At 51.2% G+C, this 17117-nt stretch overlaps 1 protein-coding gene and 1 long non-coding RNA gene across 2 annotated transcripts in view; both read right to left on the bottom strand.

The window, feature by feature from the left end:
- FAIM2 (Fas apoptotic inhibitory molecule 2) overlaps positions 1-8705 on the bottom strand; it is a 33372-nt gene extending 24667 nt beyond the window's left edge. The window contains exons 1-5 of the mRNA XM_066368742.1: positions 8292-8705; positions 4456-4651; positions 1720-1823; positions 1236-1300; positions 780-833 (exon numbers count right to left, since the gene is read on the bottom strand). Coding sequence (XP_066224839.1) covers positions 780-833; positions 1236-1300; positions 1720-1823; positions 4456-4651; positions 8292-8306 — 434 coding nt within the window. The 5' untranslated portion in view covers positions 8307-8705. The remainder of the gene's footprint in view (positions 1-779; positions 834-1235; positions 1301-1719; positions 1824-4455; positions 4652-8291) is intronic.
- The window catches only part of LOC136394926 (uncharacterized), a 199618-nt gene that overhangs the window by 156625 nt on the left and 25876 nt on the right, over positions 1-17117 (bottom strand). The gene's annotated exons all lie outside the window — the stretch shown is intronic.

The following is a 17117-nucleotide window of genomic DNA, read 5'->3' as shown; positions in this document are numbered from 1 at the left end:
AGCAGCCCCAGTACAGAGCTGGGCTCTCAGTAGGTGCTACAGGAGACTTTGGTGAGACAGAATTGTCTAGGATGATCCCTTCATTGCACAGGTAGGAAGTTCAGAATCATCTAACCCTCTTCTCTCACATTACCCGCCACATTCCTTAAAGAGTATAGAACAACCAGGAACTGAGTGACTTGAGAGGAAGGGAGTCTGTCAAGTAGAAGGATTAAAAGCATAAGTCTCAACATTGAATTCTGGGTTTGAATCCCAGATCCACCACTAACTAGCTGTGTGACCTTGGACAAATTACTCAACCTCTCTGGGCCTTAGTTTTTTCAGGTAATCCTACCCCATAGGTTTTAGAAATAAATTCAATACCATACATCAAGCACACAGAACAATGGCCAGCCCTTATTAGATACTCTATACGTGGTAGTTATTATAATTAATAATTCAATTAGTAAGCATTAATAACAACAATGCTAATAAGAGTAGCAACATATAATTAGTGTGAGCAAAGGTGTCCCACTCCTCTTCCCCTTCAGGGCCAAGGTCTGAGTCTCTCCAGCCATGGCCACAGCCCCACCCTTCCCTACTTGTGCAGGCACCAGAACCTGCGCCCATTTCCTTCCCTCCCCCTAAGACCTAAACACCCCAGAAAGGGCCCTTCTGGCCTCGCACTTGTGAGAATTTCTATGGGGTGGGGAGAGGCCATGGGCTCACATTCTGTCAATAGAGATTCTCTACCCTGTGCCACTGAGGGTTCTCTGGAAAGAGGTCTGGGGTATACTCACTAGGATGCCCAGTACCAGCCTGGGTTAGCCTGGACATAGTCCTTAACAGGGTCACTGCAGAGAAGGAAAGGAGAAAGAGCAAGAATGTATCCTATTTCTGGTTCCACATCTGCGCCTGACCACCCCCCACCCCACCCAATTCATAGGACTTGAAAGAAAGAAAAAAACCATGCACTCCTGGTGGCTTAGGAAGCTCCAGCCACAGTCCCAGGCTGGGACTCAGAAGTGCCTGCGTGTGGGGCTAGAGTGACCTGAGAGAGACCCAGAAGGTACCAGGTCCACCCCACACTGGGTGGAGGGCTCCTGTGTGTGCACTCTCCAAGGTTCTCTGCTGGCATGAGAAAGCCCACTGCTCCACACAGATCTCTTCAGGCCAACATTCCAAAAGCAGTCTGGTTCTGGGGCTCCACCCCAGGCCTGGTCACACGAAGATGCTGGTTTACAATGCCAACTCACCAGAAGGTGAAGAGAGCCACGACACCCAAGGTCACCAGCAGCTGGATCAGCAGGATAGTGTAGACCTGGGGGTAGAAGGGGACCCCAGTTTGAGGCCAGGGAGGCTTGGGCCCCCAGCAAAGCTCAGGGAGGCCTCGCCTCCCTGTGACTCAATCTACTCTCCAGACCCGTACGTACAATGTGCCCTCCACCCTCCTTCTTGAGGGCCATGGGAATGGATCCAGGACAAAGGAAAAGGAGAGTAAAGACATTTCAGAGCCCACACCCAAAGGCAAAGGGGTTCTGGAGAGGAGAGACAATGTGTCTGGGAGTGGTAGGGAGCAGTGGGGTGAAACCTAAGGAAGCACTACGCAACAGGTGCTCTCGGCTGACATTGTAAGAGAAGGGGCGACCGTGGCCTCTGCAGGCAGATGGCTGGGCTAGGGGCTTTTTGGCTCCCCACACCCAGCCCCCCAGTCCTCAAGAGTTGGGGCAATGCAGTTACCTTTCTGATGAAGACTCGGCGAACTTTCTGGTCATCCCAGCTGAAGGTGGTGAAGAGCTCATGGTCTCCGGTGGGGAAACCGTTGTCGTGGCTGGAGCTGCTGCCTGTGTAGGCAGGGGAGGGTCATGAGGGCTCCCATACATATAAATACTGCCCCCAATGACCACCTGCTCAGAGGTGTCTTTTGTCAAACTGTCTTTCTGGACCAGGGAAGCCTTTCTCTCCAGCTCCGTTTTCAAGCCTCTCACTCCATCTCCAGATTTCGCTTCTCATCTTTCCTGTTCTGAGTCTTGAGAATGAACTGTCATTACCTTCCCCTTCCCACCATCCTGACTGGGCCTCCCTGGAGACTAAGCTCTGCCATACAAATGTGACCCTTCCTTCTTGTGTCCCCCACCACCTTCCTGGACATTTGGGTCCCTTTGTGGCAAAGAATCAGAGAGGGACAGATATTCTCAGGACTACCTAGCACATCCCATGGTCAAAGTTCCTGATATCAGCTTGCTCTGAAGCCCTTGGAGCGGAAACTGAGGACTAGTGGGGTGGGTGAACCTGCTGGTGCTCCAGCTGGGAACCAGGGCTAGAGGAAACTGGAGGAGAAGTAAACCCAGGACTGGGCAGGAGGCAGGCATAGGTGGGAACAAAGTCTGGCGGGCTGGTTCCAGAACTCAGGCTCCATAGTCAAACAGACCCATATGTGGCTCCTCCTCTAAGACTGACTAGCCGTGTGACCTGGAGCTATTCACCAACGTTCTCCAAGTCCTGTCTATGAAATGTGTCAGTGATACCCACCTCATGGAGAGGGAATAAATGAGATAAAAGTAAAAACCTAAGGCTCTCTGTGCCTGATGGGGACTACACCGCCCTCTCCCTTGCACCCCTCGTCTGGGCCGTTCCTTAGGTCTCACATGTGTCCGCTCTGTTCTCCTTCACTGTCTCTATCAGTTCTTCATGTTCTCCCCCTAACCACAGTAATAGCCCTGGTCTTGGTGTTTCAAAGCTGACCGTGGCACTGCCTTGCTTCAAGCTCTTCGGTGGCTCCCCACTGCTTTTTACTCAAGTCCAAGTTCCTTAACAAAGCCTCCACATATCCAGCCCCACCACATGTTATTGTCTTACTTTTCTTCAGCCTGGTTTTTCAGCCATGTGTTCTCTTGCTGCTGAGTCTCTGCACATTCCTTTATTTCAGCCTTGAACTCTCATTTCCCTGCCTCTTTACCAGGATAACTCATGCCATCTTTCAGGACTCAAGGCAGATACCTCTTCTTCCAGGAAGTCCTCTCTGATTGTCAGGCTGGTTAGGTGAGCTGCCCAGGCTTCTATCATTGCATCTGTTTCACTGTATGGTAGTTGTCTGTTTATTTGTCTACACAGGGGCAGATCTTGCAAATAGATGCATCCCCAGAAATTAGCGCAGTGCCAGACACAGTGCCTGGCACACACTTAGGAAATTTTTGTCACATGTTGACTGAAATGACCTGACTTCCAGCCCTGACAGTTTCTTGGAGAACATTCTGTAAGGCAGCCAGTCATGGCAACCAGGATATAGGAAGTGAGGAAGGGGGAGAGAGAACGACCTGGAGCCCGGAGACCCTCTTTCTTATTCTTCATTTCTTCATGGTCTGTCTGCATACCCCCCCACCAAGATCCAAATAGCCAGGCCATGGAGGGGGAGAAAAGAAGAGAGAAAGAAGTCCTGGGCGAATCTGAGGCAGTGATAAAGGCTCTGGCAAATAGCATACCCTCATTGACCTTCCAGGAGGTCATGGTGGGGTAGGTCTGCTTGGATCTAGGATGAGGGGTTTTGTAGTGAATAGTGTGGACCATGGTGACCACTCTGTGAGTAGAGGCTATCTGAGGCATTGTCCCTGTGATCCCTTCTAAAATTCTGCTGGGGGCCGAGGTAGGAAATGCTGAGGAGGTTGAAGGAGCTGAGAAAGATTTGAGAGGGGCCCTTCCTTACAGTTTGTGAGGAGCTCTATGTTCATAGCCTGGAGGAAAGCTCCCACAGGCTGCTCAGCTTAACCAAGGGGCTCCCACTGGCTACAATTCTTGGTCTGCAAGGAGCTGGCATCAGCCTGGGTGAGTCTGCCTATGAATTAGGCCTGGTTGTGAGGCACAGTGAAGCTGGCACCCACATACCTTCCCATAGCATGTCCCCACAATGGCCTGGGGAAGGGAAGAGACACAGGAGAGGGATGGGAGAAGTAGAAACTCAGGTCTCCGGCCTCCACCACTCCTGGGGCCTCCATGGTGATGTGCTCCAACTAAGGTTTCACATCAGCTAACAAGTAAGCATGCTGCACCCCTGCTCACAGGGAGCTAGCCCACTAAGGCCGTGGCCAGCCGCTGCATCATACTGCCCCTTCCTGCATCCACTCTGTCCTCTCCTCATTCCTTTGATGCATTCTTTTCTTCTAAGAGAGCTTTTCTAAACCAACTACTGGTTTTTCTCCCTGTATCTGTCTTCTCTGCCCTAGCACAGTGAGTTGAAAAATCCCCTCATCGCCATCCAAGGGCACTCTGGACTGCAGACATTGTACATCTCCCTTTCATGGAGTCCTGCTTGACCTAGTCTCAGAACAGTACTCCAAATCCCAAGCCTTTGACAACAGAGCCTCATACAACAACCACACACACTGCATCTATTTCTGTGCAACTTCCTCCTACCCCAATTTTCCATGTGAGCCCACCACTCTCCCTGATGCTTCAGCTTCCAGGATCTGAGAGACTTACTAGGGTCCACATAGGCCCAGCTGGGGTGGAGAGGCACAGCTGAAGGGGCTGGGGGAAAGGCCCCTGCTTTCAGCCCCTCCCCGGAGGTGGCCTCCTCATAGGAGGGCGGGGCAGAGGGCACTGCTGGAGCCTCCTTCTTCTCCCCGCTGGCCTGCTGCTGCCCCTCAGTCCCGGGGGCCTTGTTAGCCACGGACAGCTGTGGAATAGAGGCAGAGAAAGGCAGTTACTAGGGAAATGGTGCCTTCCAAGCCCTCCTCACCAAGCTTCCCCTTCAATTTTAGAAGTTTTATGGCTACTTTGTCATCTTCACTTGTGGAGCAAGATGGAGGGAGACAAGAACCTCTCTATTTTTGTGGTATATGCACAGAGTGAAATACTTTTTAGCCTTTAAAAAGAAGAAAATCCTTTCTATATATGACAACATGGGTGAACTTGGAGAACATGCCATGTGAGATAAGCCAGACACAGAAAGATACAAACTGCACGATCTCACTGACATGTGGACTCTAAAAAAGTCAAACTCATAGGAGCACAAAATAGGATAGCGGTTGCCAGGGGTTGGGATACGGGGGAAATGGGGAGATGTTAGTCAAAGGGTATAAAGTTCCAGTTATACAAGATGAAAAAGTTCCAGAGATCTAATGATCTAATGTATAGCATGATGACTAATAGTTAACAATACTGTATGGTGTGCTTAAAATCTGCTGAGAGGGTAGATCTAAGTGTTCTTACAACACACACACACACACACACACACACACACACACAAAGAAGGAACTATGTGAAGTGATGATACATTAAGTAGCTTGATTGTGGTAATCATTTCACAATGTGTATGTATATCAAAACTCCAAAGGCCCTGGCCAGTTTGCTCAGTGGTAGAGCATCGGCCTGGCGTGCAGGAGTCCTGGGTTCGATTCCAGGCCAGGGCACACAGGAGAAGCGCCCATCTGCTTCTCCACCCCTCCCCCTCTCCTTCCTCTCTGTCTCTCTCTTCCCCTCCTGCAGCCAAGGCTCCAGTGGAGCAAAGTTGGCCCGGGCGCTGAGGATGGCTCTGTGGCCTCTGCCTCAGGCACTAGAATGGCTCTGGTTGTGACAGAGCAACGCCCCAGATGAGCAGAGCATCACCCTCTGGTGGGCATGCCGGGTGGATCCTGGTCGGGCGCATGCGGGAGTCTGTCTGACTGCCTCCCCGTTTCCAACTTCAGGAAAATACAAAAAAAAAACAGGACGGGAGCCATCGATAAATGGCTGCCTCCCAAAACAACAACAACAACAAAAAAAAAACCCCCAAAAACCTCCAAGTAGTATACCTTAAATATATACAATTCTATTTGTCTCTTATACCCCAATAAAGCTCAGTGGGTGGGGGGAGGCTCTCTATTTTATAGATGGGGAACTGAGCTCCAAGAGGCACACACTGGAGCTTGGATAAGAACTGAGAAAGGAGAAAATTCCTAGGAGAATAGCCCATTGGTGGTCACTGTTCCCGGGGCAGGAATTGAGTTTGTATGGTTCCACTGTATCACTGGGGTACAAGGAGGGGCCGGGCACATAGCACATTGTAAGCCCTCAAAAGTATTATTGAATAAAAGGTTGTCTCACTTAATCTCCTGCTTCCTTGCTAGTTGTATTTTGACCTCTATTTTAAAATGAGAGAACTGAGGATCAGAGAGAAGAATGACCTGTCCAAGGTCACGGAGGCACACATGGTTCTCTGGGCTGTAGAACCTGGGTACTATTCACTGGGACTGGCCCCTTCTGCTGGGCTGGAGACAACCAAAGAGAGTGAGGATGGGAGAGCAGGGAAACAGAAGAGGGGAAGAGCGGCAGAGAGGAGGAAGACAAATGGGAACAGCAGGGCAGAGGAAGGACAAGAGGCCCTGGCTGAGGGTCCTGTTCTGACCTCGTCCTATTGGAGTCTCAGCTTCTCCCCTGACTCAGAACAGAATCATAGAACGTCACTGTTGAAAGGGATCTCAGAAGGCATCTAATTCAGCCCCTTCTTTCATTTTACAGATAAGGAAACTGAAGCCCAGAGGGAAACATACACATGGCAGGCTGAAAATTCGTCTGTTTACACTCAGATGTGCCCTCTGCCCCACAATGTACAACACATTCAGCTTTGGAGAGAGAATATGAACTGTGAGGGCCTGAATGATGTCGCCAGAGAAGGGCCCCTAAGGGTGGAGGGGTGGTATGAAAACTGAAACAGCAACAAAAGGGCTGAACCCCAGAAAGTAGGACTTAGATCTGCCTCCAAGAAGAACCTGTTAAAGCTGGAGGGCTACTGATGAAGGCCTCAGCTTTCTTTGCAGGGTGCATCTGGCTGAGGCAGCCCAGTTAGGCAAGCACCAGATCTCTGCTCTCATCCAGCCCTAAGGACCATTGAACTGGAAGGGTCTAGTGCATCACTAGAAAGCCTGTGAGTAAGTTAGGGGCGAGTGGCAGAGGAGACAGGGTAATACATTCACCCTAGGACAGGAAGCAGTGTCAGCAAAGTGCCTAGTGGAGGTGGGGGTGGGGAGCGGAGGGAGAGGATCAGGAGAGGGGGTAGCTTTCATGTTCACCACGTGTGAATACCCTCCAGGCCTCCTTGGGGAAGGGACCACAAGCCTAAGCCTGTGGGAATGGGGCCCTGACTCATGGCCTTCCCTCCCACTCCCCAACCTCCATTATCACCTGGACCAGAAGGATCATGCCCAGGAAAATCCATTTCAGCCCCACAGAACCAAGGTCCTTTGAGCCCAGACCCAGGGCTCATGCCTGGGAATAGAATGATCACCTCTGACTTCAGCCCTGTCCCAGCTGGTCCTCTTCACCAGCCCCACCCTGACACACAACCACCTAGAGCCTCCTGAGCCTTGCCCGCCATTCACACACACATCTGGCATTCCCAAGTGAGGTCTGCACAATGAAAGGAGATGGTATCACTCAGTGATACCATTTTGAGACCTGAGGAGGTTAAGAAATGGGAGAGGAGAGTCTGAGAGCCCAGGGAAGGCTACTGTAGGCTCTGAGACTCATCTTAGAAAAAAGAGGGAGCGTGTAAGGGAGATCCATGTCTGTTTTCTCAACTCAATCCTTAGCACCCCCAAACAGAATGCCAGAGGACCCCCACCTCTGCCCCAGGACTCTGGTGGTTGTGTAATTTCACAGGCTATAGATGTTACATAACCCTACTAGGCTAGCCAAGTCTCTGTCTCAGCCCTTCCCCTACATTTTAGGCCTAGAACTGGAAAAAAGGAGAAGACGTTTTATCTGGTCCCTTCTAGTATCATGACCGTCAAAATCAAAACAAAAATTAGAGCATGCAGGGTTGCTATAGAAACCTCCCAGCCACAGGGCTGCATACAGATGTGGAGTAATGACAGGGAATTGAGTGGAGGTGGGGGGTGTTTCTGTGGAGGGCACAAAAGATGAGCTGATGTCCCAGTTCAGATTGACTAAAAGGGAATGCTGGATAGGAACTGCAGCTCAGGGCTCACCTGGTAAACGCACACATATACACATATATACACATATATACACGTACCCACAGACACCCAGGCTGACTCCTGAGGGGGGTTGGGAATCTGTGCAGGGTTCTTTTTGTGATGTTAAAGCTAAGGGTGGAAGGGAGACAGGATAGGAAGGTGAGTCTGGTGGGGAGGAAGAGGCCCCGACCCATTCCTTGAAATGGGCCTTTGGTCCTCTGACTTCAGCAAGGACTACAGAGGACCTTTCCACAAGAGCCAGGGGAGGATGCAATAGTGGTCCAGAGAGTTTGCTTAGGATGACAGGGAGCAGGGAAGCCCGAGGATGGAGGATGGTGCAGGCGGGGGAGATGCAGGTACCTTTCCCTGGGTCATGGTGCTGTCTCTCCAGGGAAGGGGTCCCTGAGGCAAGGGCGGCTGCTTGGGTCACCGTAGCTTGCCTGCGTCTCTTCCTTTCTCCGCGTGGGTTCTAGCAACGTCCACTGCAGCCAGGCGGACCGAAATGTAACATCCGAGGGGGGGGGGTGCCGGGGGCGGGCCGGGAGGCTGCCGGAAAGGCCTCTGCGGATTCGAGAGAGCCGAGGGTGGAGGCGGTGCACTGCCCCCTTCTTCAGCCCCCTCTTCCCTGATCCCTCACTCTCCCGACCCGGGAGCGCGCGCTGCGGAGCAGCCCAAGTGGACGCTCCGCGCAGGAGGGAGGAGGCGCAGTGACACCCCGGCAGTTGATGCTGCTTGCTTGTAACTGTAGCCGGGTGTCAGGGCCTCATCTCTCCACCATCTCTACCACTGACAGACTCTGTCGGTGCCTTGCCTAGTTCCCCTCCCTCTCTGGACGCAGCTCTGATTTCTGTCTCCACCTCCGTTTCCCCTCTCATCATCTCTATTTCATCATCCACCGTAGATTGGGAAAAGTCTCGGTGACATCTTGTCTACACTATATGACTTATAACAGGGCCCCTGGGCCCCAAATTCCTCTGGGTCTTTGAGCGAGCCAGGGGGGCACCTCTCCTTGCCTCTGTTTTCTCAACTGTGAAATGAGAGCAAGAGGCTCCTCACCACCTTGTTACAGAGACATGGGGTGGAAAAATGCAACTGCTGTGTTTTTATATGCCTGCTGGGACATTTTACCAGGTCTTTCTGGAGACTGCTCTAGTTCTGTATCAAAGCCTCTCCAGCCCCTGTGCTGCTCCCTTTCTGCCTCCACTCTCAGCATCCATGACCCCGTCTCCATCTTCCTCCCATCCCAGAGCCTGCTCCCTCCCGGTTCCCAGGCTTGTCCTTGGGACTCAGCCATCACCAGGCCATTCCCCACAGCTGCCGCAGTGTTTCCGTGGGGCTTGCAATCTCAAGAGCTGGGCTCAAGTCCCAGTTTAGTCACCCACTGGCCGTGTGACTTTGGCAAGGCCTTAACCTCTCTGAGCTGCAGCATCTCCAGTGGAAAGGACGATGGCAGCGGAGCTCTGCTACTCATCCTAGATCCACTTAAGACACATAGGTCATGGCGGTGGACACACAGGTTATGGCCCTACCGGAGTGTCCTGGACTGCCTCAGCATGAAGACTCAGAGAGCTTCCTATAAAAAAGATCTGAACCTCATAAGATGGACTGAGAGACCAAGACCTGGAGCGGGAGGTGGGGGTGGGGGTGGGTGCTTGCCTTCTACTTCCCGTCAACAGCCAACTAGACCACCTAATGACCTGCGAGAAAGCAGGGCCCTGGGTAGGCAGGTAAATTATTGAAGAATTTATTCCACCTCTACTTGCCCTTTGTTCCCCACTGCATGGCCACCAACTTCCCCCACATACACTTAAGCCTGGGCTGCCCAGTCCAGAGGCTTTCTCAGCCCCTATAAGCCTGTCCTCCTCCCTGTCTCCTCTCTCCTTCTCCCAGCCCTGCTCCTGGAGCTTTTCCTCCCTCAAGCTGCCCCGGCACCCTCCGCCTCCACCCCTACCACCACACACTGCTACTTGAGCTCTGCCTGGTTCGCCCAAGTTCTGGTGTGCTCCTCCCTCTCTGCACCTGTGTTTTGGAGTGTTTTCTTTCTCCTGTTTGACAGATCAAGTGCCACCTCCTCTAGGTTGGCCTCTAGTCCAGGTTAGATGCTTCTTTTCTGTATTTTCACCCGGACACAGCACCTGTCACACAGCACTGTGAGGCTTCTTTACCCATCTCCCCATTAGACTCTAAGGAAGCCTGTTCGCACAGGTTTTGTGTCATCAGTGCCAAGTACCAGGCATATGGAACACAATAGATTCCAACTCTTATTATTACCTAAACATGTGGTCACACACAGAGCCTAACTTTAGGTAGGCCTCATCGTTTTCATGTGTTTGTGTATCTCACCTGCTCCTTCTCTCCCCATTCATTCTGCTGTTACCACACAGCTCTTTTGGCTGTTCCTTGACAGGGCCAAGCATGCTCTTAGTTCAGGGCCTTTGCACTTGCTGTGTCCTCTGACTGAAATATCTATAGATTGTTTCATGGCTCACTCCCTCACTTACTTCATGCCTCTGCTCAGACATCACCTTATTGGGAAAGGTTTCACCTTATTGGGCACAAGTTAACAGTGCCACCAACATACCCCCACCACCTCATTGGACAGTCCCTTTTTCTTCACCCACCTTAATTTTCCATGAGAATTGTCACCTCTGACATTTACCTTTTTTTTCCATGAGAATTGTCACCTCTGACATTTACCATTTACATGGGAGGAGGAGTTTTGGGGGGTTTTGTCATTGCTCTACACCCATGGGTTAAAATAATGTAGGTGCTTGATAAATGTTTGGATGTCTAAAGTATAATGTTATACAAAATCCTCACATTCCTCAGACATTTTGACATTGTCAGTGCTATGATGTTTCTCAGATATTGGACTCTACAACCTTGATATTGTTTACAGTGGTCTTTGGAAATTACCCAGATACAGGAACATTTGTTTAATGCTCCTCTGGCCTCTGGAATCAGTAAGGTGTGGTGATCCAGACACGCTTCAGAGTCAGAAAGCCTTGGTTCCGATCCCAGCCTCCCTACTTCAAAGCTCTGGACAAGTTAGTTCTCCTCTCAGAGCCTCAGTTTTCCCATTTGTAAAATGAGGGATAGTGAAGTACTGACTTTATGAGATTGTAGGGTGAATTAAATGGTAACAAATTTAAAGTGTTTCATATATGTCCAGTGTAAGCTATTAGTATTGGCCATGAGGGATCTGCACATGTTGGTTAGTGTAGTAATTCATTTCCGGCCCTGGCCGGTTGGCTCAGCGGTAGAGCGTCGGCTTAGCGTGCGGAGGACCCGGGTTCGATTCCTGTCCAGGGCACACAGGAGAAGCGCCCATTTGCTTCTCCACCCCTCCGCCGCGCTTTCCTCTCTGTCTCTCTCTTCCCCTCCCGCAGCCAAGGCTCCATTGGAGCAAAGATGGCCCGGGCGCTGGGGATGGCTCTGTGGCCTCTGCCTCAGGCGCTAGAGTGGCTCTGGTCGCAACATGGCGACGCCCAGGATGGGCAGAGCATCGCCCCCGGTGGGCAGAGCGTAGCCCCATGGTGGGCATGCTGGGTGGATCCCGGTTGGGTGCATGCGGGAGTCTGTCCGACTGTCTCTCCCTGTTTCCAGCTTCAGAAAAATGAAGAAAAAAAAAAATTCATTTCCACCTTTGTCAGCAGCTCACTTGCACTATTATTAATTCATCACGTGTGTCATGCGTACCTTTGTGTGACACACTGTGGTACATGCCTTGGTGGTCCAAAGAGGAATCAGATGTTGCTGCCTTTCTTCGAGGAGGAAAGGTCCGTGCGGAGCTCACCCTGGCCGTGCTGGGGTGGGAGCTGCGGAGGCAGGATGGCCAGAGGAAGGGGTGTCACAGGGGAACTGTGAGAAGTTCCCCAGGGGAGCCTGCTGGAGTAACAACCTTGGATTCTTAGCCTAAGGATGGCCTTTATTCTGTTTGCACAAGGTGGGGTAGCAGGGGCAATTTCAAGGTTTTTGAGCGGGGAATAACATGTTTGAAGCCATGCTTCAGGAAGACCAAACTGCTGTAGTAATTTTTGCCATTAAAGTGTTTTCTTAAACTAGAAGGGACGAAGGGGCAGTCTGTGGACAAAGTGTGAGAGGGACTGAGTGCAGGCACGATGGAGGGAGCAGGCTCAGCATGGAGGGTGTGGTAGTTCTTGTGACAGAGGCTCACAGTCCACTCGTGGAGCAGGCTGCCTGGGCTCCAATCCTGGGCCTAGGCCAGAGGCTGCCCTTCTCTGTGCCTCATTTTCCTCATTGGTATCAGGAATTCTGTGAGTTCATATTGGCAAAGCACTTAGAATAGAGTCAGGCATAACCAACGCTCTATATGTGTCTGATAGTTTAAAAATAAGACAGATGGTCCATGGGCAGAGAGGATGGAGAGAAGCAGATGGCTTGGGGTGGGTTGATGGGACTTAGGAAGAATTGGGCATGGGACAAAGGGAGAAGAAGAGCCAGAAGGTACAGAGGTTCAGAGGCTGAGTCCCTGGGAGAATGGTGCCATTATTAAAAGGGAGGAAAGAGATGATGTGTTCATGGGCTTACGGTGAGTTTGCAGTGCCTTTGGGACAACCAGGTAGAGATGTCTTGTCTTGCAGGCACTCAGATAGAGGCTCCTGGTGTCCAGGTCCCAGCAGGGCCTTCCACAGCTCTGGGTACATGCACTGTGCACTGTGTTTTTTTTTGTGTTTTTTTTTCTGAAGCTGGAAACAGGGAGAGACAGTCAGACAGACTCCCGCATGCGCCCAACCGGGATCCACCCGGCACGCCCACCATGGGGCGACGCTCTGCCCATCCTGGGCGTCGCCATGTTGCGACCAGAGCCACTCTAGCGCCTGGGGCAAAGGCCAAAGAGCCATCCCCAGCGCCCGGGCCATGTTTGCTCCAATGGAGCCTTGGCTGCGGGAGGGGAAGAGAGAGACAGAGAGGAAGGCGCGGCGGAGGGGTGGAGAAGCAAATGGGCGCTTCTCCTATGTGCCCTGGCCGGGAATCAAACCCGGGTCCTCCGCACGCTAGGCCAACGCTCTACCGCTGAGCCAACCGGCCAGGGCCCTACTGTGCACTGTGTTTAGGGGAATTCCACTTCCCTTCCCACCCTCCAACCTAACCCTGGGCCTCATGGATTTGAGCTGCGTGGCTGCTGGGGCCTGGGCTAGATTTGAGGGTTTGGGACTCCTTGGTCATTAGTATGTGAACAGTAGTTGAGCCACCAGTAAGTGGGGGACATCCCTGGAGAATGAGGCCAAGGAAGAAGAGCAGGGACAGCAGGCCCAAGGTAGCACCTGGGAGTCGATGGGGACAGAGGCATTTCTTTCCTCCCTCCAGACTTTCCCTTCAACACCTCTGGCAGACTGTGGTGAGAGCGGAGGAATTCAAAAACCACAAGTCAGTGTTTTCAGAGCTGTTTCCGGGGGGTGGGGAGGTTGCAAGCCCTGTTTCCTCTCTCTCCTCCTTTCAGGCCTATCCCTGGCGGCCCATCCCGCGCCATGGTTCTGCTCTGGTTGCTAGCCAGCTCTGTCTGGAGCAAGTGCCAGGGAGAAGAAGGTCTAAAGGTGTGAACAGAGGCAGCGCTTCTCATTTTACATCCATAGAAACAAAAAGCCACAGATAGTGACTTACCTCAAGTTACATGACATTTGGGGGGCCAAGCCAAGGGGAGAAGAGTGGATGTAACCCCAGGTCAGAGCCCATCAGCCCAAGAGTATGACAGTGACCTTTAGACTGAGTACAGGGGAGTAGTTGGGAGGTTCCAGGCATCCTAAGTGGGCAGAAGCAGAACTATCCAGGCACTTCTCTTCAGATTCTCACCATACCCCCAACCACGGACCTGCACACCAAGCCTGCACCAGCCTCTGTTCCCCCCTCCTCCTCAGGTGAAGAGAGACCCTGTGCTTTGGAGGCCAGTGATGGGGCTGGGGCAGAGGCAGGCGCCAGAGCCCGGGTCGCTCACAGTAGCCAGGTTTCTACAAGAGTTGGTGGCCCAGCTGAGCTCAGGTATCCCAATGCACCATGCTGAGTGTACTTGTGCCTCAGCCACATCTGCCTCCACGAATTTCAAAGCCTGTCATCACACTGCAGGTCTCTAGTCCCCTATGACTCTCAGTGTTGTCTGTACAGGCCTTTCCTACCTCACTCTCCCTCCAGCAACCCTATAGTAAGGAACCCAACATCCTGTGCTGGCCAGTCATAGCCTGGTTGCACAACACCTCTATTTGGGGTTTCCATTCCTGCCTCCCCACCCCTCTTATGTCATGACACACTCTATGCCCAGATACAGTGTTCAAAGCACAGGGACAGAAGCCTTTGGCAAGCATCAACACCAGAGGCAGATTTAATGGCAGGTGCACCAGGCGCATACCCTGGGCCCCGACTTCTGAAGGGCCCCGCAAAACCCCAACTTTACACTTTTTTCTATTATTAATATTTTTTTACAGAGACAGAGAGAGAGTCAGAGAGAGGGATAGATAGGGACAGACAGACAGGAATGGAGAGAGATGAGAGGCATCAATCATCAGTTTTTTGTTGTGACACCTTAGTTGTTCATTGATTGCTTTCTCATATGTGCCTTGACTGTGGGCCTTCAGCAGACTGAGTAAATTCTTGCTGGAGCCAGTGACCTTGGACTGAAGCTGGTGAGCCATGCTCAAACCAGATGAGCCTGCGCTCAAGCTGGCGACCTCGGGGTCTCGAACCTGGGTCCTCCGCATCCCAGTCCAACGCTCTATCCACTGCGCCACCGCATGGTCAGGCTACACTTTTTTCTAATGTAAGGGGCCCAATATTTTCTTCTGAGCCCAGGGCCTCAACTGACCTTAATTTGCCTCTGATCAACACCCTTTTTCCTAGCTATAGGATCGCTTAAGGTGTGGAACCACATTTCTGTTCTTCCCCCTCCCCCCCTTCCAACCTACCATTCCTGGGCTCTTGTTAGGAATCCGGGCAGGAGAGGAAAGGTAGAGTCGATTTCCAGGCTCCTCACGTCTATCCTCACCTGCTTCGCTGCCCTCCTAAGTATCTGGCCCTTCAGATGGGTCTTGGTATCGAGGCCTGCCCTCCCTGATTCCTGAAACAGTCGCAGGATCTGTTATAATCACTTGTTGTGCTATGTGTACATGCATTTCTGCTTCTCCACCAGATGGAAAGCTCCTTAAAGATGGGACTGTGTATCTCAACCCTTCTAGCCCCTACAGCATCTCTTCTACCTGCAGTGGTGAAGAATACAGGTTTTGGAATCAGGTCCATCTGGGTGCAAAGAGGGGACCTTGCCACTTATTAGATGAGTAACCTTAGGCAGGTCATTAAACCTTTCTGGGCTTAGTTTCCTCATGTGTAAAATGGATATTCATTAATTCACTCATTCAACCAATATTTAGTGAGAGCCTACTGCATCTTAAGCAGTGATGTATATACAGCAACAAACACAAAAGACACAAATCCCTGTCCTGTGGGGCTTACTTTTTAGAGGGGAATATTAGAGGGTGTCTCAGAGGGTGACTGTGAGGACTTGATGCCTGACATGGTAAGCATGACAAATAAGAGCTACTGTTGTGAACACCCATTTAAACCATTTATTGAGAACTTACTATGTACCAGCACTGTGCTAAATACTAGGAAGACAGAGATACAGAACACTCATCCACAACCTCAAGGAACTCATGGTATAATGCACCCACTGTGTGTTGAATGGATAGCATCTTTATCATTGTTCAGAAGCCTATGACCAGGACCAGCTACAAAGAACCATAAAATTCTAGAATGTCAGGTGTAGCAGAGATATAGCTCTTTGTCCCCCAATATCCCTCAGAAAAAGCCATATGTGATTGATAACCATCAACCACATATGACTTTTGGGAGGTTCAAAAAAAGAAGTGGTCCTATTTGACTGGAAGATCAGAGAGGATTGGGGAAGGTAGGTTTTGAACTGCATCTGGAAGAAAAGAGTAGTGTTTCATAGGCAGGGACATTGTGACAGATATAGAAGAGACACCCTTCAAGGATCCAGAATGGCACACAAATAAAAGGCATGGAAAAAGAAAAACATGAGACACCAATTTTGTGCTTATCACAAGATGGCCTAGCCCAGTGTGAGGTTGGAGCTGATCCAGGCAAGGCAGTTGTATTCACAGGCACCGGAGAAACTGCTCAACAGGTGGGTTTGATGGACTCCCTTTCCAGCCCTTTACCCTTGGCCAATACCACACCATCTCCTTGGGCAAGTATTCAGCCTTGGGAGGTCATTGGCAGGGGGCACGCTATCCCCAAAGGAATAACACAGGAGGATGGTTTTTGGCCAGGGAGGGAGTACTGGGGGAAGGGCCTTGGGAACAGTGGAGAGCAGGTGACATGCCTGGGCAATAATAGTAAAAGCTAACATTTATTGAGCACTTACATGCAAGGCACCGAGCTAAGTGTGCTATGTGGATTGTTTCATTTAGTCCTGACAAGAACTAAGGTCCTCTTAGGATCTTCATGGTGCAGATGAGGAAACTGAGACTTAGAGAGACGAAGTAACTTGTCCACCATCTTCCACACCAGCAGTCTGTAGCCTGACACTGGAGCCCGGCTCTCAGCTACCACACAGTCCTGCCTCAGACACTCAGTCTTCGAACCAGCTAAGTGAGCCTGATGTCAACTCCTTCGCTGAACCGTGAGGCTTCTGTGAAGAAAGTAAAACCGCCTGAGAGGTGCCATCTGTTGTAGGCGCCTGACACACGCCATGTCCCTTTCCTTTCTCCTGAGTGGAAAGCTGTGTTTCACGAGCCAGGAACCTTGTAAATATTTCAGTGGTGTCTGTGTGGCTGAGGCTGTAAAGTCTGTTATCTGTAGCACTTGTGACAGTGAGGTCTGGGGGACATCTCGGGCCTGTTGCTAGTGTTTGATCAGTCTCATTTTTATTTTTTTAAATATTTTCCTTAAACAGTTGATAGTCACGGGCATGAGACAGATCTGTAGGCTTTTTCTGGAGAGAAGCCAGAGCATGAGCTGGCCCAGAAGCCTGTTTCCCAAACAAGGTCATGGGAGGACCCAGCGACCACGACGGGGCTCCTCCACACCACACACAGCCAGCCTGGCAAGGACTGACACACTGAGGGTCCCAGAAGGGCTGGAGGGAGCCAGAAAAGAAAATAAGAGAAGCAGGCTGCACCCCTATAGCAGGGACTGAAGCTAGAATTGAGGGCA

The sequence above is a fragment of the Saccopteryx leptura genome, chromosome 2 (assembly GCF_036850995.1).
Source record: "Saccopteryx leptura isolate mSacLep1 chromosome 2, mSacLep1_pri_phased_curated, whole genome shotgun sequence".
NCBI lineage: Eukaryota > Metazoa > Chordata > Mammalia > Chiroptera > Emballonuridae > Saccopteryx > Saccopteryx leptura.
This window is presented reverse-complemented; position numbering and strand designations above follow the sequence as displayed.